This window comes from Tursiops truncatus, chromosome 10 (assembly GCF_011762595.2).
Source record: "Tursiops truncatus isolate mTurTru1 chromosome 10, mTurTru1.mat.Y, whole genome shotgun sequence".
Classification (NCBI taxonomy): domain Eukaryota; kingdom Metazoa; phylum Chordata; class Mammalia; order Artiodactyla; family Delphinidae; genus Tursiops; species Tursiops truncatus.
The window spans coordinates 77,651,689-77,675,433 of NC_047043.1; the positions used below are offsets into that span (position 1 = coordinate 77,651,689).

The window sequence follows — 23,745 nt, forward strand, 5'->3', positions numbered from 1 at the left end:
CAAGAAAACCAGCCCAAAGAGTCAAACTCTGCCACCCAATAAGAATCAGAATCAAGCCTACATACAATTCCAATAAGCAGAGAACAAAACTGGTACATCAAAATATTAGATCCAGAATGTAACAAATAAGTAAATCCAGAACAATTTAGTCTACTGTTTCCTCTACCTACATACTTAACTATGAAAGGACTTCAGTTTTGACTGAGCTCCTGGGAAGTTTTGGCATCAGTGCCCAAAGCCAATAACTGATTTTGGCAAAGGAAATTTACCTGGGTATCAGTTGGTCTAGTTGCTGCATTGCAGTCATTGTCATCCACCACTGACATGTATGTCCCAATGATGCATTTCACTGCTCTTAGCTGGTATCCCTGTCCACAAGTGACACTGCACTGGGGGAAAGAAATAAAACAGAAAGGATATACAATCTAGCCAATGTTCTCTTTCCCTAACTTTACCTATAACATTCTACAAGAGAAAAAATATTTCCATCATAGTGGGCCAGAGGGCTGGCACTCAAAGATATTACGTAAAAGCAGGTAATCCTACTCTGTACAAATTATACTAATCGATTATCAAGATATTACATGGAATTATTTCTGCCTCCCATTGGAATTATGTTTGTAGGAGTTCAGTTCCTTGACTGTGAACCCCTGGAAGGAGGGGAGTACATTTCAATCATTTTTACATCTTTCACACTCTACCTAGCAGAATGCTGTGGCTAAAGTAGGTACTTTATATAGTTATTTGACTTCTGGAAAATTTTCCTAAAGCAATTATCAGAGTTACATGAATATTTCTGTATAAGAATGGTCTTTGCAATATTATTTATAAAAGGCAAAATATTAGAAACCACTTAACTAGGCAAGAACCAAAAGTCAATTAAATGCACCATGGCAAACAGATCATAAGGAAAATGTAGCCACTGAGCCTAACTGTTAGACTTAAAAAGCATCTAAGAAACAATAAGTAGAGGGAGTGATGTCATGGAAATGGCAGTTCAGGAAGCTCCAAGACTTGATCCCTCCACTGAAGCAACGGTTAAGCTGGCAAAAAATGGCAGAATCTTTTTTTTTTTTTTTAACTCTGGAAGCTAATCAAACACTTAAAGCAACTAGGTGAGTGCTTACTGACAAATTTCAGTAGGAAAGTGTTGAGATAGTTTTGCTTATTGCCCCCCTGCCATATTACACGTTCCTCTCAAATGCACATGGAACATTCTCCAGTACAGACCATATATTAGGCCACAAAACAAGTCTTAATAAATTTTAAAACCCTGAAATCCCACAAAGTATCATCTCTGGCCACAAGTAGAAAGAAATAACAGGAGGAAAACTGAAAGATTCACACATATGTGCAAATAAAACAACAGAGGCTTAAATAACCAGTGGATCAAAGAGGAAATCACAAAGGAAATTAGAAAGTACTTTCAGATGAATGTAATCAAAAATAAAACATAAAATTTACGCTTTAATAAATATAAAGATGCAGCAAAAGCAGTGCTCAGAGGGAAATTTGTCTGTAAACACGTATATTATTAAAAAAAAAGATCTCAAATCAATAACCTAACCTTACCCCTTAAGGAACTAGAAAAAGAACAAACTAAACTCAAAACTAGCAGAAGGAAAAAAAAAAAAAAAAGACTAGAATAGAAAAACAACAGAATCAACAAAACTAGAAGTTGGCTCTATAAAAAGACCAACAAAATTTATAAATCTTTACCTAGACTGACTAGAACGAGAGAAGACGCAAACAACTAAAATCAGAAGTGAAAGCAAGGGCACAGCTGCTGACTCTACAGCAATAAAAAAGGATAATGAAAGTACGGTGAACAATTATATGCCAACATGTTAGACAATCTAGATGAAACACACAAATTTCCAAACACATACTAATTATCCAGAAACACAAAAAAATCACAAAACGTGACTTAAAAAGAAACAAAGTTTGAACAGACCTATAAGAAGTAAAAATATTGACTCAGTAATCAAAGACTTCTTAATAAAGAAAAGTCCAGGACCAGATGGTTTCACTGGTGAATTCTACCAAACATTTATAGAAGAATTAAGTACTATGCACAATAGCCAAAAGGTGCAAACAACCCAAATGTCTGTACAGGGATAAATGGATGAACAAATTACGGTATATCCATACATGGAATATTATGCAGCCACAAAAAGGAATGAGGTACATATGTGTGCTACAACATGGATGAACCTTAAAAACATCATGCTATGTGAAAGAAGCTGGAGACACAAACAGTCACGTATTGTATGATCCCATTTGTACGAAATACTTAGAATAAGTAAATCCGTGGAGGTGGAAAGCAGATTGTTGGCTGCAGGGGTGAAGGGGAAATGGGGAGTAACTGCTTAATGAGTATTTTGGGGTGACAAAAATGTTTTGGAACTAGATAGAGGTGGTGGTTGTACAACATTCTGAATGTACTAAATGCCACTGATTTGTTCACTTTAAAATGGTTAATTTTGTTTCGTGAGTTTTACTTCAATTAACAAAAAATTGATGAAATACAATCCTATTTTTAGTTTTTAAAACATAAGGAGACAATCATAAATGTATTAACTCTGCAGTGTAGAGCTAGGAGTGTGGTTTTCTTCTTTTTGCTAAATTACTTTTTGCAAAACTTCTCTTATGAACATGCGTTATTCTTCAATATTTTAAGAAAGTCTGTTGCCCTGAATTGCATGTTCAGTCAAAGGAGGGACAAATTTCTGGCTAGGACTGACCTGGTATAAACACACATAAAAAAAATAGGCCTTTTAGTTCTAAAAGCTGTTATATTCAAATCTTAACAGTGGCCCTGAGCTGTGCTCTCCTTCTGCTATTATTTACAAGAGCTAGCAGATATGGACAAAAAGGAGGCAAGATCTGGGGCATGAGTGGACTCCCCCTCTTTAATAAGTGTGATCAAACATGATCAACCATTCTGACCAAGGACGCTGTGTAATGAAGAGGAAGAGTGCCAATGTAAACGGTAGAAATTGTAAGGGTGTAGTAATAACGCTGCTCTCACTTACTGCACGTATGTTGGAAATGAAGACGTAAGCTAGGGAAGAGGCTGTGGCTGGACAGGGCGGAGGGAGAGTCATTCTTAAAGAGATTACACAAGTGACAGCAAGCAGCTGCTTTGCTTCTCTTGGGAACGTGGAGTGCTACTTAAATAGTACCCGAACGCTTTTGCTTCTATATTAGGAAAGACTTAATTCCAAGAGTAGTGGCTTCTTAAATGCAAGCCCAAGGGAGACTTTCACTCTCTCCTTTAAGAACAGTTCAAATGACTGTGAAACCTACACTGGGGGCTTGGAAAAGATTCTTTCAAAGAGAGATGATTCCTGTAACCTTTGATCTAATTAATTCTGTTTGAAAAGTCTGAATAATTTATGAGAGGTGAACGTAGGAATCATGACACTGGGAGCCAAAACATCCCTTCCAAATCCCAGTCCAGACCCTCCTGCCAAAGACACTGGCGCTGGATCACATTCTGTAACAGACCCACAGCTGCACGCTAGTAGATAACATCAGCCAGGCACGAGATCTGTTGTGAATTTGTTCAAATTCGTGTGTGCTCAAGCTACAGTTTTAACCCAAGGGCGAAGACATGCACGTGGGTCTGGAAAAGGAATAATCAGCTCCAGGAGGCCAAGCGGCAACCCTCAGAAGTGGGGCAAAATGGTTGCAGAGTTTCCATCACTTGGCGCCACGGAGGTGCAGTGCGTGCCACATGCCATGGTGGTTAAATCCCGGCCGCTGGAACGTCCCTCTGCAGGCCCGCTCCAGATAAGAAGCAAAGAATGTAGTTAAGAACTTTATCATTCAAAATACCTGTCCCCAGGGACCTGCCTGCCAGGACGCACATTCTGGCTGCTGACAGGTCTGCATGGAGGCTGGCTTGGTCTCAGAGTCACAGATTCTATCGTTTAATCGATCTTCGCCAAACTGACACCAGACCTGGCGGTGCTTATGCCCTTTTCCGCAGGTGACCAAGCACTGTAATAAAAGGTACAGCCAGTCAGGGTCATTTCTGAACAATGTGCTGTGGTTCCCGGGGATTAGTCATTGATTAACAGGACCAGGTGTTCTCTTTTCCCACAGCAATTCCTCTCAGTCGTTGCAATTTGTAAATACATCAAGGTTCAAGCTTTTCACGCATTCACTCATTCGTTCATTCATTCTGTATTTATCCAGGCTCTGGGACAGTTTCAAGCACAGAATAAACTTAACACAGCATCATGCTGTGAAATCCTGAAAAACAGCATTCATGGTTTGATAGCATAAGAGTTAAGGGTGGGGAATTTACGAGTCAGACTAACCTAGTTTTTAATCCTAATACTGTTTTTTAATCAGCTGTGGATACTAAGTGATCTCCCTGTACTTCAATTTTCTCATCGGTACAATGGGGAACACAATAATGCCTACTGCCAGGAATTGTGAAAACTAAATAAGAAAAATCCAAGTGAAGTACTTAGCGCATGCTCATTCAATGAGTCTTAAATATAATCTAAATAAATAAGTAACATCATTATTACCTACTTTCATTGTAGAAAACTTGAGAAATACAGAAAGACATAAAAGAGAAAACTATAATGATCCCCAAATCTCACTACCTACCTAGGGATAATTATTATTAAAATTTTGCTGTTTTCTTCCCAGTCTTTTTAGCTATGGAATGTTGGATCATACTGAATATATACTTTCATATCTCCCACTTCCATTTCATTAAGTATTTTTGCAAAGGTCTGTTACTTAAGCTAGTATTAGCTATCTAAGTAGAACTTAAACCCAATACCTTCTTTCATCTTTTTTTTTTTTTTTAACTAAATACTAGAATTGAAGCTAAGGCCACGTAGTTAACATAGAACGTAAGAACTAGGTTTGTTGTTAATTTGTCCAGGAGTCAGACACTGTTAATCACATGCACTGTTACTTGTCTGCCATTTCAGAGGCGTTAATAGTATTCTTTTACGATTCAGATTTTATTTAATGTTGAAAGTAAACAGTTAATATTGCACTCGCACGGATGAGATAAGGGAATGGATGCAGAAGCTGTAGCAGGGAAATACCTCTTTCGCCACATTCCTGACTTGGCCCATAAATAAGGCAATTTCTGTTCCCCTGCCACTTGCTCCCCTGAAGAAAGGTGGAGGGAGGCTCTTGCTCGGTGAGAAGCTCACCAGGAAATACTGACTCTGTCTATAAAAGCGAGTTGCTGTCCTCGGGCCACCTATGCTACACAATGGAGGGTTAGCCTTATGCTTCATCGGGTAAGGGACAAGCAAAGCATACATCTGGAATACTCAGCCTGCTACTTTCTCTTTTTCCCAAGTTTTCCACTAGCAACTAGATGGGTAATCAAATAGGTCACTCACTGGGGTCTAATTCTCTTATTTCAAAGGTAAGAAATCAGGGAATCTTATTTTTGACTTCAGATCGAAGCCAATGCAGCTTTATAATTAATAAAGAAAGCCCTGATTTCCTTTATAGCAACTTAGCCAGGGCTCAAGGGGGAGGGAAGGTGAGGAGCTGGAGCTTCAAAAATCACTAACAGAGCTTCCCTGGTGGTGCTAGTGGTTGAGAGTCCGCCTGCCGATGCAGGGGACTCGGGTTCGTGCCCTGGTGCGGGAAGATCCCACATGCCGCAGAGCGGCTGGGCCCGTGAGCCATGGCCGCTGAGCCTGTGTGTCCAGAGCCTGTGCTCCACAACGGGAGAGGCCACAACAGTGAGAGGCCCGCGTACCGCAAAAAAAAAAAAAAAAAAAAGAGGAGAAAAAAATCACCAACAGAAGCTACTACGGTGGGTAATCCAGATAAACCCACCGTGACTCTGAGGTCGCCAGTGGACCAGTCATGCCCAGTGAAGACAGTCATGGGGCAGGTGGGAGACTGGAGTTGTTTCCTCAAGAGGAGGTGGGAGAAAGGTGTAGCTGGTCTAGCCTTGAACCGACCTGGGGGAGACTCAGAATTGAGTATCGGAGATGAGCTGGGGGAAATAACAGCCTTTCCATCTCACCTCTGACCAGTCTCCTGATTTCCACTGTGGACAAGGGAACTCGTTGCACTTCTGAATGGTGACTTTCTCTTGATGCGTGCATTTGCTATCATCAAGTACGTCATTACGGGTGTTGACACAAATAGCCCTTCTCCTCTGGCTTCCACCATCACAGCTTTTAGAACACTGAAAGGACAAAACAAATGAAATAAAATTATTGCTGAGTTTCTCATCAAGCATGCTCAAGATACTGGCTAGGCTGGCTTGTCTCTTCCAGTCCTTAAGAAACAACCAACCAACAAAGCCTGGTCAATTCTAGTTGTTATTTTAGTCATGTTGATCATGTTACCAATTTATTTACCAGGTTTATACTGGTCAATATTAGCAAACTGGCAAAGGAAAACAAAACTGGACATAGTTTGTGGGATATGAAAAAAGTGTTCTGTTGAGTTGTCCCACCACTTCCAATTTTCCACATGCCATGCTCACATCAGACATTACAAATCAATCATGGTACTCTTCTGCAGTTTTAATGGGGGCAGCCATTATAAATCAATCATGGTACTCTAAATGGGATTTCTCAATGCAGCTCTGCAAGGAGCCATCATCAGCTAATCAGACTTACTCCAAGAAGAAGACTCTCTGAGTGAGAACCAACTTACTTCAGTCCAAGCAGAATAGCGCCAGCCACCAGTGTTACATTCTCCTGAGCATTTTTCCCGGTTGCTTGGTTTGGGGTGACTGCTGCAAAAACTGTCATCAACCTTCTCGGTCTTCCCATCTAGCCTGCTGTATCTGGCACAGTAGATGTCTAATGTGCGGTAACCCAAGCCACACTGGGCACTACATTCACTCCTGCTAGCCACATGCCACCTATGCATAAACAACGGGGAGAAACCAACATTTCTATTAAATATATATGTCTTATTGAGATTCGACTGGTGGAAGAGTTGAGCTCTGTTTTCTTCCTTAACTCAAATACCATGAAACGCAAAGCCACAGTCAGTTACTGAAATCCAATTTAAAACCAGCATTTCCATGTATTTTTCATGGCTGCCAATGTACACGTAAGTCACAGAGTGATAGTCAGTGGTTCTGTGTTTGTGAAGATTCTCCCCTGATACAGTCAATGTGAAATTCAAGTAACCAAAAAAAAAAAAAAAAAAAAAAAAAAAAAACCATTGGAATTCAGCAGAGCAAAAAAAGTAATTTTATATTTAAAAGGTTCATGCGACCCAGCCTTTCATTTGTCAAGGAGGCTGCTTTAACAGGGAATCACTGTTGGAAACAATCCCTAGGAAACCTCCTTTACGTGGGCCTGTGCTGGAAAATGCTCAGTGAACATCCTGTGAATTAATAAAGGAATGGATAATTTGGACTATAATTGTGAATTTCAAGTATGCTAAACTGTGTACATTGTTATCTGTGAATAAAGACTATAAGTTGCTTGAAGGCATAGACCGTAGTCTATATAACTCAATTACAATTTTTTTTTTTTTTTGGCTGTTTAGCATCTTAGTTGTGGCACGCGGGATCTTTGTTGTGGCACACGGGATCTTTCATTGTGGCACGTGGGCTTCAGAGTGGGTGGGCTCAGTAGTTGCGGCACATGGGCTTAGTTGCCCAGCAGCATGTGGGATCTTTTTTTTTTTTTTTTTTTTGCGGTATGCGGGCCTCTCACTGCTGTGGCCTCTCCCGCCGCGGAGCACAGGCTCCGGACGCACACGCTCAGCGGCCATGGCTCACGGGCCCAGCCGCTCCACGGCATGTGGGATCCTCCCAGACCGGGGCACGAACCCGCGTCCCCTGCAACGGCAGGCGGACTCTCAACCAGTGCGCCACCAGGGAAGCCCAGCATGTGGGATCTTAGTTCTCTGACCAGGGATCGAACCCAAGTCCCCTGCATCAGAAGGCGGATTCTTAACCACTGGACCACCAGGGAAGTCCCACAATTTTTTTTTTTAAAGACTAATTTTTTTTAGAGCAGTTTTAGGTCCACGACAAAACCGAGAGGAAGGTACAGAGATTTCCCACATACCCCTGCCCTCACATATGCAGAGCCTCCCCATCGGCAGCACTCCCCACCAGAGTGGGACATCTGTTACAACTGATGAACCTATGTTGTCACATCATTATCAACTAAAGTCTATGGTTTACATTAGGGTTCACTCTTGATGTTATATATTCTATGGGTTTAGACACATGCTTAGTGAATATATATCCACCATTACAGTATCACACAGACGTAAAACTCCTCTGTGCTCCACCTATCCATCCCTTCCGGTCCCACGATTATTCACTTTTAAAAGTAGATATGAATCTAACAAATTTTTGTCAACTTTATATCCCTAGTACCTATAAGACTTTTTTGGCACACAGTAGGTGCTCAGTATGTACTGATAAATCAAGTGGTTCTTTTAATGCTCCAGCAGTGGAGCTAGAGCTTAAAAAAAAAAAAAATGCTTAAAATGAATAGAATAGTCTAAAAAATGAGCTTGAAACGTGTTTCGTTGATCAAATTTAGCAATCCCAAAAGGATGATTTCTTTATAATCTTCATTTGAATTTGCTCTTGATCGTTAATTCTCTCTTGCTCATAAACTCCGTGGCTTGCCAAATACCAATGTCCTAAAAGTTCTCCCTTCTACACTCAGGAAGAGAAGAAGAGCACTGGACACAAGCTTATCTTGGAATTTCTCACAAATGCTCAAAAGTAGGTCAGAGTTGACCCACTCCTACATTTGGCATGTAAAGTGGGCTACTGAGATTTTCCATGGGAGTGACATAGTATTTGGAGGATTTATTTCTAACCGGAACATGTTACATGGGGATTGTAAAACAGTGCTTTATCTCATCCTGTCAAAGTTTAATCTGGGCAAACTCTCACTTCCCTAAGGAAGTGAGGCAAAAAATGTGGACCAATTCAACAGAGGCATCTGGAACTTTCATCCGCCCTTTGATTCTCAGCTACCTTCTCTTTGCCTTCATCATTTCCTCGTGGAAGGGTTATTTTCCATCCTGGATAAGGGAGCCAGGAATCCTGCCCCCTACAAGCGCACCAGCAGCTTGGGCTGGAAAAGTGTACCAGAGTTTTCCTGATATTCACACAATCCCCAGAACCCAGGCAGAGAACATGGCGTAGTCTGTGAAAAGGTCACAGCACTGCTTTAGGGAAGTTCTCAAAATGCTATCACTTAACTTCACTTATTATCACACTGGCAAGTCATCTCACCTTCAGTGTTCTGAACTCATTCATTCATGTCATGTAACAATTGTAATGTGTTACTATATTGCAGAAAAGCAAAGTGTCTGTTAATAAGTGGAAAACAGAAAAGAATGTATGTCTCCAGTGGGTGTGTGGAGCATTGTGGCATTAAATAATTTGGGGAACTACTGATTTAAGCAAGTTCCTCTATTGCAGAACTTCTCAGGGCCTTCAGAATGTTAATCTGAATTACAAATCTTCACATAGTGGAGAAGACAGTCAGTAATACTTCTCACACATACTGGTTTGCCATGGATCATCCTGTTCAACTAACATTCCATAAAAATGTTTTGGGAAAAACTGTTGTGGAGTTTGAGCAACCAGTATTAATCTTCTCTCCAATCGTTCAGTTTTGCACGAAGATACTTGGCAATTATTAGTATAAATCATAAAAACAGCCACTGTCAAGTTGACAGAGAGAAGACAGACAGTAATGCCTTCTTTGGGCTCAGTTTCTGCCTTTGCCTGTTTTTTCAGTAAACAACTTTATTCTTCCAACAATCTGTAAATGCCAGTAAGATATGAGCTTGAATGCTGACATATAAACACAAACTTCTAGGGACTTCCCTGGGGGTCCAGGGGTTAGGACTCTGTGCTCGCACTGCCGAGGGCCAGGGTTCAATCCCTGGTTGGGGAACTAAGATCCCACAAGCTGTGCAGTGCAATCAATCAATCAGTAAGATCTACTTAATTTCAGACATGAGCATGCAACTGTCTAGTTATGAGGCTTTAAAAACTCATCCTAAACTTCCCCTTTTATTCTTTTTATTTCTAAATTCTCCCCCACAAGGTCTGTCACTTCTACCATAGACACATCTACCAAAAGGCATGGCTAAAATTCCTTCACTTTCTTTTCTTTAATCAGCCAGAGGTGCTATCATCACCCAAGCCGGTTCCCTGAGCTACTGTCCTCCTTTGGTATCAGCAGAGTTTAAGGTGTTTTTTTTTTTCTTTTTTTTATGTTAAGTATAAAAAAAAGCAGGTGGCTTTCTCCAAATGGGGAATTTAGAATAGTACCTTTGATATACCTACTATATGAAATGCAAAGACTTTAAGACCTGACTTTATTTACCTAGTTATTGTGAAATGAGTTTTAATAAAAATCAGAATCAGAAAGTGCAAATACAAGCTCAACACTTATTAGCTAAGTGACTCCAGGCAGGACACTTAACCTCACAGAGGCTCAGCTTCCTTATCTGTGAAATGGGGGCAAGTAGGATCCATTTCATAGGGCTACTAGGAGGATTAAATGAGACAAGGCATGTGTAGCATTTAACACACATGACAGGTACTCACAAAAAGTAGCTGCTGCTATTATTATTACCCTTGGTATTTTATTCTCTAACCAAGTTCTGAGTAGCATGTAACTCCACGTAAACCATTAATACAAAGTAAAAAGAAATCCAGTTGATATCTTCATAATTCTACATAAAAGTATCATGGATCCAAGGCTACCTTTCAATGCATTCACTTTGTACAATTTGCTTAATTTTTGTTCTCCGTCAGAAAGCTTCCAATGCAGGAGAAACTCTGGAGAACATCCAATTCGCCAGCATCATCACCAACTAATGGCAGCTTATTTTAGAATCTGATTGAAGTGAAAAATATTAGTTTCTCGAAGAAACAGTTCAAACATGATCTCCACCTCAACTTGGTGCTCCTTGCATAAACTTTAAACAGGGTTCTTCAAAAATCTTTTTTTTTTTATGGTCAAGTTCTATTACTTGCGGTTCTTTGTACAAACCCGCCTTCCTTGGGATTATAAGAGCATGCTCAGTGCTGCAGGCAGGTGTTCCACAATATCTGCACTGATCCTTTGAGACTCTACCGGCCCCAGCTGGATTCAGTCAGTGGGGAAGTGAAATCTAAGGGAATGCAAGTAGGGCGGGCAACAGACATGGAGCAGAAAACTCCTCAGAGTTATTCCTTTTCACCAAGAGAAATGGAAACGCTTGATAATTCTCTATTCACTCGCCATTTCTTGCCTCAGATTTCAGTTTTTTCTTAAATATAGAACTGTTTGCATATCTAGATATCTCTATATAAATTTTCTTCTGGTTCCCTCCGTAACTCTACATTAGTGCGTTGCAACTTTCACATATGTAAAAGTTCTCATACTGGGTGATAAACACTGTGGGTGGATACAGAGCATTATGGGTACCTTGATGGACGAGGTTACCTCTTTTCTGTTGCCTTTCCAAACAAACTTCTGCATTTGACGTAACGCCCTCATAATAACACCTATGCAGCGAGTTGTGAGGGTCAAATGAGAACGTTTTTTGGCAAGTGCCATACTCTAGTAGTTGTTTCTAATTCTCAGGAGAAGAACCAGAAATCTGCAGGTATGTGTCTTAATCAGTTTCAGAGGGATGGAAAATGGGCTAAAGCTTATTTCACTGAAACACAAGGAAGGGGGTCTAAAGACTAACAACCACACCTGCTTCTCACATGCAGAGACCTCCTACAAAACCCTCACAACTCAGTACTAAAGACCATGAGGAAACACTGGCCTCACCTCAGGTCACAGTCTGTGCCGCAGGGTTCAGTAATGGGTGCTGGCTGGGGCAGCCGATCACATCTTTGATCAGAAACTGTAAGCTGATCAGATTCCCTGGTACAAACAGGTTTTCGTTTCCGCTCCCCTAAGCAAGGAGGAAAAAAATTATTCAGACAAAGTAGCCTATTCCATAAACTATTTAGACCAGGGACTGGCAAACATCTTCTGTAAAGGGTTAGGTAGTCAATATTCTTGGTTTCGTGGGCCACATGACTTCTGTCGCAGCTACTAAACTCTTGTTATAGGGCAAAAGCAGCTGCTTACAAATGTAAAAAATGGGTGTGTCTGTGTTTCAATAAAACTTTATTTATAAAAGCAGGAAGTGGGCTGGATTCAGCCCCCTGGCTGTAGTTTGACAACTCATACTGTAGACAAAAGGAAACAAGATCAACCACATAATACGACTACTAAATCTATGTCTCTGGAAAAATCAGCTTGGCAGAGCTGATTTTGCTTGGCTTCACACATAACGAGGAAACCTAGCATATTCTGAATCCCTTGAACAGCTCAACTTGCCAGCCCAAAGTGACGAGATAGATGCAGAGAAAGATTAGAAAATGCATGCAGATCGAAAGGTTTATAGATTGCATGTATTCGGCTGCTTCCAAAAAAATAAAAAACACCTTGAATCCCCCAAACTCAACCTAAAAGTAGATACCTTGGCAGGGTTTGCTGCATGCTTGCCAGGGTCCATGACTGTTCCAGTAAAACTGCTGGGGTTTGTCTTCAATTGGAATGTTGAAAGAATAGCGCACATCGGGGTTGTATAACTTTCCCACGGACAACACCTGGGACGTGCAGACAAAATGGAGAGGATGTGCATGGGCCTGGTGATTCTTGGAGTTAGAAAATGGGCATGGGCTCATTGCCAAGTGTTTACCTGAAGCAAAAGTTCTTGTTCAATGCGATCTGTGGAGTTGATTCTTTCCACTACGTTGTCGGACCCGCTGTACTCTATCACGGCATTCCCAACCCGGATTTCCCTTTTGGACATTGTGACAACAAAGTCTCCATTTAGCAAGAATTCACCTTTACTGCTTGATAAAGCTAAAGATGAGAAAAGAGAATTCATTGATTTGCTGCCACTTGAAATAATACTTTGATAGGCAGACAGCCAGAGTGTGAAGAACGTAGACTGTTCAGCCAGACACGCACAGGCTCAAATCCGAACTTTGCCACCTGGCAACTATGTGGCCTTGGGACATCACTTTCCTCCTCTCGGTCTTGATCTCTTTATCTCTTAAGTGGAGATAAAACACCTCCCCTTCATGGTGCCCTTGAAAATTAGAAATATAATACAAGTGTGCTAATTAGCCTGGGGTTTTTGAGACAAGCCCCGCAAACACAGGATTACAGATGGAAGCAATGAGCTGTGGTTACCAGAGGAGAAGGCGCGGGGCGGGGGGCAAAAAGGGTAAAGGAGATCAACTGGATGGTGATGGATGGAGACTAAATTTTTTGTGGTGAGCAAGCTGTAGTATATACAGAAGCAGAAATATAAATGCTGTACATGTGAAACATATAATGTTATAAACCAACATTACCCCAATTTAAAAGAACAAAAAAAGTTTTATGATTTAAAAATGCATATTAATAAAATGAACACTTACAAAATTGGTTCCCACACAAATAACCCTTTCTACTTCATATGAGAATTAGCTGAACCTACTGAATCTTTGTTAGTTTTCTCTGTTTAGACAGATGTTGAAATGTAGAAATCCACAGCCAATATGATGCTCAAATATCACTTCCTTGGTGAGGCCCACTGACGTAGCCAGCCTCCAATACGGCCCCAACAATCCTTGCCTTTTGATAGTCACACCTGTGTTGTTCCCTATCACACTGAGTAGCACTGATGTAATAATAGTAGCACTGGTGTGATCACTAGGATACTGTGACTTCCAAGGCCAGGTCAAAGGCATTAGGGCTCCACCTTGCTCTTCCTTGAATCTCTGGCTTTAGGAGAGAAGTCAGATGCCATGTTGTGAGGATACTCAAGCAGCCTCATCGAGAGGCGTCTTGCAAAAATCAGTGAGGAACCAAAGCCTACTGCCAATAGCATCTACGTGAGGCATCTGGTGAGTGGATCTGCTAGCCCCAGTCAAGCTTTCGGACAGGATCACAGCCCTAACTGAAGTCTTCACAGCCACTTCAGGAGAGACCTTAAGCCTGAAACACCCAGCTATGCTGCTCCCAGATTCCTGACACACAGAAACTGGGATATTATATATACTTGTTGTTGTAAGCCACTAGATCTTGAGATAATTTGTTACATGGTAAAACCTACCTGGATCATTGTTTTTAAAACTGCAAGCCCCTCCCATTGGAATCACAGATTCCATACTTCCTATCCCATTTCCCACCTTAATTTTTCTCCGTATCACTTTGTTTATGCTCTCTCTCTCCAAACAGGAACGTAAGCAAGGATTTTTGGACTGCTTTATTCACAGCTATATCTCAGCTTCTGAAAGAACACATGGTAGATGCTCAAAAAATAGTTTTTTGGGGGAAGAATGAATGAATCCACTGTGAATCTTGCAAAAGATGCAACAATCAGTGAAGCTGAACAAGGAATGTTAGAGAACAGCTTGAGTCAAGTGCCAGAACACTGGCCAACTAAGAACATGACAGAGTTAGACCAGTTAGACATTTAAGAAAAGGAAATAAAAATGGACAAAGAAGAGGAGATGACAGCTGCTTCGGAAGGAATAATTTACTCATCCAAGTGTCAAGAGAGACTACTGGGAAAGTGAATAAAAACCTCAGGAAGCTTTTTAAAAAATGACCCGTTTTCAGATTTTACTGTCAAATTCAAACTTTAAGCAAAGAATGTACCACTCTATCACATGACTTGACTGGAAAACTTAGGGAAAAATATTTATTAATTGCTTATTCTCCATTCTAAAAACGTGGGCATGATTAAAATCAAAATACAATTTTGTTGGATATAAGAAAAAATAAAATTTATTTTTATACTTTTTGATTAATTTCTCAAGATAAAATCCTAATCATATCATGATCAAATCAAATCATATCCCAATCATATCTTCCCCCTAGTATTTACTATAAAAGTTTGGTTTTATTTTAAGTACCTTTTTTTTTTTCCCAGTACTACTGCTCTTTGAATAATGAATTCTCCCATGTTTTGAGCTTGACATGTAGCAGGTACTCAAGAAAGCAGAGCTATTAAACATTTGAGCCCTGAACAAAATACTAGAAAGAGGCCAGTAACCTTCTGTAAGTTGTGCACGATTAGCAAATCTTGGCAGCGAGGGATCCCTTGAAATGCACAGGCCATGTATCTAGGTGAATAAAAGGAATGTGGAAATTGGACCCCGGGTTGGCAAACAGGTGTCCTCCCAGACACGAATGTCAATCATTTGGTACTAGCCGTTCAAGAAACTACGCAGAACAGGATTCCCTGACAGCATCGTGTCTCAGCATCATTGATGACATCTGTCTTGGTTGTGGGATGGGGGGGGAGCCAAGTTATCTTAGGCGTCTGCCAGATCCTAACCTGCCCTTAACTGATGCAGGTGACGCACTGTCTTTCACCAGAAGTAGACCAGAAGCAATGCATATGTAGAAGAGGTTGAGAGGATTTAGGGCAAGTAGATATCATACCCTTATGTGGGAATTAATGAAGGCTTCAATGAAGCTCTGAATATTCCCTGTGGCTCAGTAGCAGTAGTGTCCCTGTTTTCCAGGACACGGGAACCTCACAGAGTTCACCCAGCTGGGTGCTATACTGATGCAAGGACTGCTCTTCGCAGGGTCAGGAATTAATTGCATCGAATTTGATCCCTAAACCTGCGCTTCATCTACCAGAACTCCTACCTTATAAGCCCCATCTTGGCCCTGAGGTAAAAGTAAGATGCCTTCGTTGGAAATGGTTGGGAAGAAAGTGGTGACACAGGAACAAAAGCTTTTAAAAAGATAATCTTTTGAAATGGGCAATCCAGGATCTTGGCTTCTTCTTCTTGATCCAAAATCCTTTGATTGTCCCTCTACTACCAACAGAACGTAGCTCAAATTCCTTAGCATCACCTTCCTGTATCTTTGCAAATCTTATCATGACCTATTCTTCCAACCTCACCATTCACTCCCACCAATAAGCCTCAACCCCAGTCACGTTCATCCCCAGGTCAGCTACACATTTTTCTATATGGAGGTAGTAAAGTGAAGTGGTTAAGGGTACAGGGTCTGAGGTCAGACCAATAAGGGTTTTAACTCTTTTCCCATTTTCTGTTCATGTGACCTTGGGTAAGTTATTCAACCTCTCTGAGCCTCAGTTTCGTCCTCTGTATAATGGATTTCTTATAGAATTGTTACAAACATGAAGCAGGATAGTGCATATAGGATTTGGTAGCTGGCGGGTCAAAATGCCTTCAAATGCATTATCTCCTCATCACACTTTTATACTTGCTTAATTCATGGATAAGAAAAGCATGACTTAAACATTATTATAATATTTTCTGAGGCCAGGTGACTTCTAATCGTGGAAGTGTGTCTCCAGAGCCTGTTAACCACTAAAGTTTTCTAAGAAGAAGGTCAACACATATCCACGAAATGAGTGAATGAATTCAGGCGTTATCTTATGTACAAATTGAAAGCAAATATGTTTAGCTAGAGATTTTTAAAAATTTAAGATATTTGTTCTGCTAGACTGCATGAGCCTCTTTAAGTAAAGCCAGCATTTAAAAAGGCACTTTTCTCAGCCTAAGAAAGATCCCAGTCCATAGTAGGTGCTCAGTCAACGATGTCGAAAGAACAAGTGATTGATGGAACCTGACATTCGTGACAAGGAGAACACACAGCTTCCAGCCAAATAACTGTTTCCCCGTCAGTGTAAACCTCTGACAACCTCATCTCCCCTGCAGCGCCTGTAGCGTGAGACCCACCGGCCATGCAAGATGTAGGAGTTTCAGTGGGTCACTGGTTGGAGGCGAGGTTGTTTCTGTGGCACCTCAGGCCTCCTGAGGCTGCCTCCTAACGTGGGTCACTTACATGGCGGTGGCAGGATGGGCTGCCAGAAAAATCACCCAGTTCTTTCAAGTGAAGTCGCATGCTAGCTACTCAGCTGACGTTTCACTAAAAGGGGGGAAATGAGATGTCACAAGGCCAGTTCTGTAAATTAAGCGATAATCCAGTTCTGGCTGTATTCAAAGAGCAATCATCTATCCTATGTTAATTCTGGGGCTCCTTTCCAGTGTCTCCAGGCTTCCTCTCATGCTTATGCTGACCCGGGGGCATTTCACCCTTCACTGCATGCTCCTTATCCCATTAGACGGTGAGTAGGAAAGGAGATAGGAGTCATCAGGTGAAATGGAGTTCCTGCTTTATCTTGAACTGGATCGATTCCTGTCTTCCCACTGCCACCATTAATCAAGGGCTAAGTGTCCTGTAGACAAATAAGCACCATGGAAATGGCTCCTTTTTCTCCTAAAGAAACACGCACATGGTAGCACTGGGTGCAACTTGGCTTCAACCCAACGGGAGGGAGGGGTCTATGCTGAAAGGATGACCTTTGACATGGAGACTTTCTGCTTCGGTACCTTGTGAAACAAATAGTTTCCTGAAAACAACAGTCTACTGCCCAACCTCCCACTAATGCGATTAGGGAGCTAATTTCCTGGGTTGGTTTCCCCCCCATTTCACCCATCAGAGCTGGGCTGCTACAAAGGCCCTCTCTCCTGGAAACTGCTCCTTCACCAACACATGCGAAAAGAGTATGGCTTGACTGACCTTGAAAAAAAAATGTGAGGTATACAGATGATTGCTTAGCAACCGAACAGCTAGGACTGGCCTCCAGCAAGACTCAACTGGGGGCTTTAAAATATTCTTAGAGCATTTGCTGCGCCTTCCTTCAAGCCAAGAGTAAACATTTACACCCGGCAGATTTGATGACAACATCATATTCCTCCTAACTTGTTAAGAAACCACTGTAAGGTTCAAAGGCTCTAAGGTCTTGACCTTCATGCTCAGTGAACTGTGACTCGCCATCTTTGCTTGGACTTTTCATTTGTTTCCAGAGAGACGTTCTTTGGCCAACAGGTAACTTTCCCATAATATTCCATTAAAGAGCCATGACTACCTCAGACTGTCTGTCCCAGATGACAAATCTTCTTTAATTTTGCTTTCATTTTTTACAAGGAGATTAAGAAACCTCTAGCGAGAAATAAAAGGATATAAGAAGGCCCTCCCCAATTCAGGCACCTGACCTGGTTGATGAAGTTGAATTGAACTGAGGCCACTGCTTGGAAAGAGATTGTTTTTCCAAGAAGGAGAATAATAGTGGAGAATCCTTCTCCTTTTCGATGAGAAGAAAGGAACAGCTCAACATGGTGTTTGGCTCTCAGGAAATTAACCAATAAAGGAGGCTGCATGCAATGCTGCTGGATTTAATTAGGAAGTAGTAAGGCCACAGCAGTCACAGGTTCTAATTTATAATCCAGTCCACGAAGAAGAGTGCTTGACCCATTGTGCACAGTGGTTGAAGGAGAAATGTGGGATTCCCCAAAAATAATTTGGATAGGGTCCTCAAGAACTTTGTTAACTGTTTTAAAAGGTACCACTCATTTGCATATTTAGGGTGAGGAAAAGCTGATGCAACCACTGAGAATTGATTCCAAGTAAGATTTTACAGTCTTTAAAGAAGGAATGATTCCGTATATTTCCATCATAACTCCATCCCCCCATTAGGCACATGGCAGGTACTCAGTAAGTGAAGGCAGCATGAGCAATAATTATTATTCAATAATTATTCAATAATTCAGCCATCATGTACTTAGTTCATATCATGTGAAGGCTTCATATCAGAAGCTAAAAATATAAAGACACAGCTTCTGACCCTAAAACACTAGTGGTCACATGGATAAATAAGGAACAAGTCTCAAGCGAGTGGATGGTGACTGCATCCTTTTGGCTGCTCAGGTCAAAACCATGGAGTCATCCTTGACCCTTCTCTTTCTCTCATACACCATATTCAACCCATCCACTAATCATGATGGCTCTACCCTCAAAAGATATCCAGAATTTGACTGTGTACTGCCAATTCCACTGCTCCCACCTGGGGACAAGCCTCCAGCACATCTCTCTTTGACTACTGCAAGAACTTTCTAACCCATCTTTCTGTTTCTACCCTGTACCCTACCTACCGACCCCATCTATTCTCAACATAACAGCCAGGGTACTCCTTAAAAAATATAAATATGATTATATCATGTGTTTCCTTGGTTCAAAACCTCTAGTCGCTACCCTCATCTTTCAGAGTTCAAGTCCTTTCAATGATTATATGGCCCTATATGATCTAGTCCTGATACCTGTTTAATCTCATCTGGGACTCTCCTCTGTGCTTACAAAGCTCCAGCCACACTGGCCTCCCTCTATCCTTGGAACAAACTAGACATATTCCTCTTTTAAGGATTTCACATTGGCTGTTCCCTCTGCCTGGAATGCTCTTCCCCTAGACAGCCATTGTCTCTCACTACAATTCAAGCATTTCAACTCCACTGTTCCCGCCCACTCTCAGTGTCCCAATTTCCTTTATGCTGCTCTGTTTTCTAATTTTACTTATTACCTTCTATTACCTGTTTATTGTCTATCTCCTTCCACTAAAAAGTTCTAAGAAGACAGAAATTTTTATTTATTTTTTTAATGTTTTTGTTCTGTTTTGTTCATTGTGCCTAGAACAGGGCCTGGCACATATTAAATAAGTGGCTGGCTGAATGAATGATGAGACATTGCAGAAAATGCTACAACACAGGCATGTGTAAATGTTATATTTAATTAGCACGCTTGGCTAAAGGGTCATTGCTTATCTATAAACGATTTCATGCAGACATTCCAAACTATAGATACGGGTTCTAATTCAATCCAACAAATTCTCATTTCTAACTCAGTATTTCCAGATGTTTGGACTAAGCCTCTACAGAGGCGGTATTCAGATGCATGGAGTCCCTGCCTGGACATTATAAGAAAGTCCATTCATTTCTTTTAAAAACTGACTGCCCAGCAAGACTGCCCTGATTTCTTCTAGATCTGAGTGCAAGTCGTGCTGCTTTTCAGAGCTAAGAAGAATCTGGTTGTGCAAGGTGACTAGCTGAATCCCTTTCTGTCATTACCCCAGTCCCCATGTCCTTTTTTTAAGGAAAAATAATTGGGTGAATTTCCTTATCACTTATGGAAGTTTACAGAATGATAATCTGAAGTGGGACTGGGCTGAGCAAACAGTTGAAAATGAACACAGGGTTGTTGGTGAGCTGTGGTTTGAAAATAGGAAGAGATATGAATTAATCATGTGCCTGGCCATGGTGAGAGAAAGATGAAGAAACTATGAAGTAACAAGACGGGCCACGTTAGCAATGACATAAGAAACATATTGCCAGTATAGAACCTTTTGGAATGACCGGGAATCATGAAATGTTGAATAAGTCCACCTGTGGTCTGCTATTGGTTAAGTCAACTAACACCTCTACTACAACACTGGCATGTCAGTTACCCAAAGGACAGATTTTTTTTTTTTTTTTAAAGACTCAAAAAGAGCAATGATTTTAGGCTAAACTTACAAGGCAAATACTTTCAAAATTTGATTTGGGGATATATGGGGATATATGTATATGTATAGCTGATTCACCCTGTTATACAGCAGAAACTAACACACCATTGTAAAGCAATTATACTCCAATAAAGATGTTAATGGGGCCTGTTTTCTAAGATCCAGAGTCAATTCCTTGATACTGACTACTAGAACTACACAACTCTTAAATCAACAGGCTGACGGTGTAATGTATAAGGGAGAAATAAAATGATGAGTTTCAAGATCAACTTCTTTCTTTTACGAAAATACAGGACATCTGAAAGCTGTCCACCTGCTATAGGGGAAAGGAAGGAGCCTCTGCCAACTGCTCCAGAGAACCAGAATTCCTGCAAATGGCAGGGGGCACCCATCTCACCTAAGTAGTTATCATCCTCTGATTTCCCTGAGAAACTGTGCTGCCGCACATCGATATTGGTAGCACCAGCTGGAATTCGGACCACAATATTGTAACCTGAAAAGAAGTGAGCAGAAATTGAGCATCCCACAGATTGGTTCATTTTCTCTAAGCATGGTGTAAAAGGTGGCAAAAAAGGAATACAATATAATTCTCACTAGTAGGTGCCTTATAGCCAGATGGGTAATGTACCTTATCAAGACTCATTTTACACTTGACATGAATACTTTTACATATTACACGTGGTTAACAATGTTTACACTTCGACTATTTTCCTTCTCATGGTTCTTAGGAACAAATTCTTACCATAATGTACTGTATTAAATGTTCCTGCCACTGTTTTGCACGAAGAATTATCGCCACCACAAACCCCACATTTATCTCTCCGGGCTTTTGAGTTTAAAACATGATCGCATCCAGCTTGCTTTTAAAAAGAAAACAGTTGAAATACATGGTAAGTATTAGAGAGATTATAAAATGATAAGTAATGTGTTTCTTTGAATGAGGTGCATTCAAAATGACAAGAACTTTTAAGTCTCTTTAAACTTTCAAGGGTTGGGAACTCAAATTGTCTTTAGCCTTGCTGTGGGAAAATGTGGTCCTTGGACCAGCAGCCATGGGCATCCCCGGTGATGTTGGGGATGCAGAATCTTAGGCCCCACCCAGATGTACTGAGTCAGAGTAGATTTTCTGGCATGCTAATAAGACCCTTAAGTGCTTCGTCTACAGATTAAAGTTAGAGAAGCACTAGTCTACAAGTAAGTAAAGTAAATGAGGAAAATAGCTCAGGAATGGGAAAAAAAAGAGAGGTTGAGGACTGTATCCCATTAAAGAACTCACACCGCATCTTAAGGGAGCAGCCGCTGTCCACTGGAGGCTACTGCTGCCATGCAGAAATAGGAGCCCAGTGTTGACGTATCCCAATGTTTCAAAAGGGACTGGAAAATTTGATTTTATGTGAAATCCCCTATGTTTAAATACAGGCTATGAATGGAGGACAAAAGCATGACTCCAGGCTGCCAGGTTGAGGCCTCAGGCTCTAAGCGGCCTCTTTAATTTCTTCACATCTTAATGCAATGCAGCAGTGTAGACTGGGGTCTGAAAAGGACACCGGCAATCACCAGAAGATCAGGAGGACAGAGTTCACATCCTCAACTATTTTGTTCCTTCGAATGAACTAGTCTTTGAGGAGACACTCAATGTTTTGCTCTAGCGCATGGACTAAAAAGGAAGTCCGCACCGTAGCTGTGGGTCAGGAGGCGGGTGAAGCTCATAGGGGCTCTTCAATCAAATCCTACCAATGAGGAGCTCCAATGTGCCCTGGACTCCATGCAAGGAACAGATACATCATCTCAGAGCCTGGCTGTGAGGGAGGAGTTCTGACTGGTGAGAGCTGGGAAATGGTGCCAAGCCCTCAAGAAATCAGCACTCTGACGCTTTACCATCTGCCAGAAGGGTCTCGATTTCCCTCCCAAGAATAATTTGCCTGTATGTCTTTGGTAGAAGTTATCCTGCTTCAAATCAGAAATCTGAGTGAGGCCGGCTCTTCCTCGTAACATCTTTTTGGAGCACAGCTATTCAATCTACAAAACTCACTGTCAGGAAGCTTTTGGGTTTAACCTTATGCACTGTGGTTATCGTAAAGAAGTGTGTCAATTATAATAAATCTTCACAGGGAGGTTTTTTTCAGACTCCCACAGAGAGTGTCAGAAAAATTTAGGGCAGTGGTTCTCAAACTTTGGCATGCATCAGAATCAGGTGGTGCTGGGAGGGATAAATTAGGAGTTTGGGACTAACAGATACACACTACTATACGGAAAAGAGATAACCAACAAGGACCTACTGTATAGCACAGGGAACTATACTCGATATTTTGTAATAACCTATAATGGAAAATAATCTGAAAAAGAATACACACACACATAGGTAACTGCATCACTTTGCTGTACACCTGGAACTAACACAACATTGTAAATCAACTATACTTCAATAAAAAAATAAATCAAATAAAATAAAACATAAAGAAAAAAAAGAATTGGGTGGTGCTGATGTTGGTCCGGGGGCCCCCACTTTGAGAACCACTGCCCTGGAGATGATGCACAGATACTAGCAGCTGCTATTCTATGAAGGAAGCCACACATCCCAGCTTGGCAGCAAGACAACACAGTGAAGAAATCGCCATCTGGGACTCACCCGGCAAAGGCCTTGGACACAGATGTCATTGGTGTCCTGGCCACATGGAGTTCCATCTACCACTCTGTCACGGAGCTGATAGTAGGCCGTGTTCCCCGCCACCCTGCAGAACAGCTTGCAGCGGTCCTTCATCAAAACTAGACAGGAGAGACACCATGCAACGTGACTTTTGTGCCTGGACCCCGTGCCAGCCTGCCAGCCACGAGCACGTCTCCAGATGCACTTACTTCCACTGTACTTCGGGACCCAGCGCACGTTCGGAAGCAGACCATTGATGTTGAAATGCTTTCCATCAAAGTGAGCACACTGTTCGTCTCGGAAGTCTCGCTTCTGCTTGGGACATGGCTCCGTGTTGCAGGACTTAAATTTCATTCTGCGCCCTACACAGTACTTCCCGCCATTTTTTGGCCTGAGAAAAGGTAAAGAACACACGTGCTGTATTATAATGTATTTCTCCCCATCACTTGATAATGTAAAGAACACACATACTGTATTATAACGTATTTCTCTAATGTATCATAATGTCATGTATTACAATGTGGCTTCCTGTCTTTGAGGGAAGCAAATGTGAAGTGGACAGTGACAGTGGCCAGGGCAAGGGCTCTGGAATCTGGGTTTGCACTCTGCCTTCAATATCATTAAGTGTATAACCTTGGGCCAGTCACTGAAGGTCCTTGAGCCTCAGCCCTTCCATTTGTAGAATGGGAAGGCACCACCTGGTAAGGCTGTTTTGA

General features: G+C 41.4%; 1 protein-coding gene across 18 annotated transcripts in view; it reads right to left on the minus strand.

Annotated features, from left to right (window-relative positions):
• ADAMTS9 (ADAM metallopeptidase with thrombospondin type 1 motif 9) overlaps positions 1-23,745 on the minus strand; it is a 232,660-nt gene that overhangs the window by 153,780 nt on the left and 55,135 nt on the right. For all 18 annotated transcript variants that reach the window (XR_012334666.1, XR_012334665.1, XR_012334680.1 and 15 more), the window contains 11 exons: positions 23,239-23,420; positions 23,012-23,148; positions 21,125-21,242; positions 20,780-20,875; positions 12,706-12,872; positions 12,484-12,613; positions 11,784-11,910; positions 6,667-6,877; positions 6,026-6,190; positions 3,841-4,005; positions 270-389 (listed from right to left, as the gene is read on the minus strand). Coding sequence is in view for 1 of the 18 variants with exons in the window: in XM_073811332.1 (XP_073667433.1) it covers positions 270-389; positions 3,841-4,005; positions 6,026-6,190; positions 6,667-6,877; positions 11,784-11,910; positions 12,484-12,613; positions 12,706-12,872; positions 20,780-20,875; positions 21,125-21,242; positions 23,012-23,148; positions 23,239-23,420 (1,618 nt within the window). In the remaining 17 variants the exon portion in view is untranslated. The remainder of the gene's footprint in view (positions 1-269; positions 390-3,840; positions 4,006-6,025; positions 6,191-6,666; positions 6,878-11,783; positions 11,911-12,483; positions 12,614-12,705; positions 12,873-20,779; positions 20,876-21,124; positions 21,243-23,011; positions 23,149-23,238; positions 23,421-23,745) is intronic.